Genomic DNA, 1,959 nt, shown 5'->3' with positions numbered 1-1,959 from the left:
ATTCGGTGGAGATATTCTTATACTGTAGCTAATGTGCTAGAACCGTGTTAGGGCCGCGACGACCATGTAATCTGTAGCAGGGCGATGGATCTGTGGGCGCAGTAAACGTGTGACAGAGAATGCCGGCATGTTTGGGTTGCAACTTGTAAGCTAGTACAGCCTACAGGCTACAACTACGACGACCCTGTGGGCGCACACCATGGTGGCGGTACTCCAACCTACACCTACCTCTGCACGCGGCTCGAGATCAGTTTCACGTCGCCAGCAGATTTGTTCGGCCGCACTCGATTCCATCTGGCGGCGGCCCCCAACACAAGAAATTGCACCTCTCGCTCGCCAGGAAAAAAATGGCTGCCACTTGACGCTTTGTCCGGCCGGATGCTCTCTAGCTAGATGCATGCATGATATATGCAGCTTCCATTCCATTCTGATCTGATCCGCTTGGTGATTTTTCGTCCGGCCGCGAGCCCGTCCAGCCCCTGCAAGAGCCACCACCAGAGCCCAAAGCGGAGGCGATCCAGCTTCCGGCCGCGCCGTATCGGCTCGGCGGCTATCATGGTCGTGCCCTTGCCTACGCCGCAAGGGAACTCAAGAGCCGCCACCTCCTTCCTCCCCGCTCGCGCCTGTAGCGTAGGAGTAGCAGGAGGAGTACTCTCCTATAATAAACGAACCCACGCCTCCACGTCTCACCTCCCATCCCATATCCATCGCCACTATCCTAGTCGTTTTAGCTAGCTCCTGGGTCGATCCATCTCCCTAACTTTCCGTTCCGTTCTACATCCGTTGGTTAATTGTTGCATGCCTCTGGATCCATCACTCAAGATCTTGGAATAATGGATGATGAGGCCATGAGCCCCAGCCCGCGCGCCGGTGCCGCCGCCTACGCCGGCATCCACTGGGAGGCACACGGGCGGCTGCTCACGGCGTGCCTCGTCGCGCTCAACGTCTTCCTCGTCCTCCTCGTCTACGTCTACTTCTGGCGCTTCTTCTCGCGCTCGCGCGGCGGCGCCGGCGAGGACGACGACGACGCTGAGGGGGCGTCTTCGGTGGCCTCGTCGCCGCCGGCGTCGCCCAAGGCCCGGGACCGGCGCGAGGTGCAGCTGGTCATCACCGCGCTGCCCGTCTTCGTCCACTCCTCCTCGCCCGGTGGTGGCGGTGGCGGCGCCACCGGCGGCGGGCCGGCGGCGGCCGAGTGCGCGATCTGCATCGCGGAGTTCGCGGACGGCGACGAGGGCCGCCTGCTGCCGCGGTGCGGCCACCGCTTCCACGTGCGCTGCGTCGACACGTGGTTCCGCTTCCACACCACCTGCCCGCTCTGCCGCGCTACCGTCTTCGCCGAGGCTGCGCCGCCGGAGGAGCGGGCGCAAACCGCCAACCTACCACTGCATCAGCAAATTCAGCATCATACGGATACGCCGAATAGTACAGACGCCGATACAGATTCTCCGGTGTGAAAAAACAGTCGCCGATCCATGGATTGGCATGCATGGTTTAACTTGAGGTCACTTTCAAGCTGCGAGTGATCAGATCAGATTTCATTTTAGGCTGTCTGTGCATTGGGAGGAATTAAAAGCCTGCTGATGCAAGCAGCAGTGCACTTCTTGATCAGTTTTGAGTGGATCGATTTCGTTCCCTATTAGCTTCTGTGTACAACTTTCTCGTGTGGATCGGATTGGGAGTAGTTGTATTGAGCTAGCTGTAAATTCATGTTCAAATTAAACTACTAGTTGATCTTCTTGGGATGTGAGTATGTGACAACTCTATACCAAATTACCAATATATGGTTGCGAATGGTTTGACGACATAGTGAGATGGGATAGATCCGTTCTTGATTTTAGTGATGAGATGATGATACTATCCATATGTGCTGACAGAGGAGATTGGTGGTTTTTAGGGATGAGATTATCATGGCGGAGATAGAGACGTTATTATTTTTTGTTTATTCGACAAAGCCACGCA

General features: G+C 56.5%; 1 protein-coding gene across 1 annotated transcript; it reads left to right on the top strand.

Annotated features, from left to right (window-relative positions):
* The first annotated feature begins 488 nt into the window (after positions 1–488).
* Positions 489–1,731, top strand: LOC136514368 (RING-H2 finger protein ATL64-like). The gene has a single exon (XM_066508336.1). It carries the CDS (start codon positions 834–836, stop codon positions 1,452–1,454), a length of 621 nt encoding a protein of 206 aa, XP_066364433.1. The 5' UTR covers positions 489–833; the 3' UTR covers positions 1,455–1,731.
* Positions 1,732–1,959: the final 228 nt, after the last annotated feature.

The sequence above is a fragment of the Miscanthus floridulus genome, chromosome 16 (assembly GCF_019320115.1).
Source record: "Miscanthus floridulus cultivar M001 chromosome 16, ASM1932011v1, whole genome shotgun sequence".
Classification (NCBI taxonomy): Eukaryota; Viridiplantae; Streptophyta; class Magnoliopsida; order Poales; family Poaceae; genus Miscanthus; species Miscanthus floridulus.
Note: the sequence above shows the minus strand (reverse complement) of the source record. Positions and strands in the feature narration are given on the sequence as shown.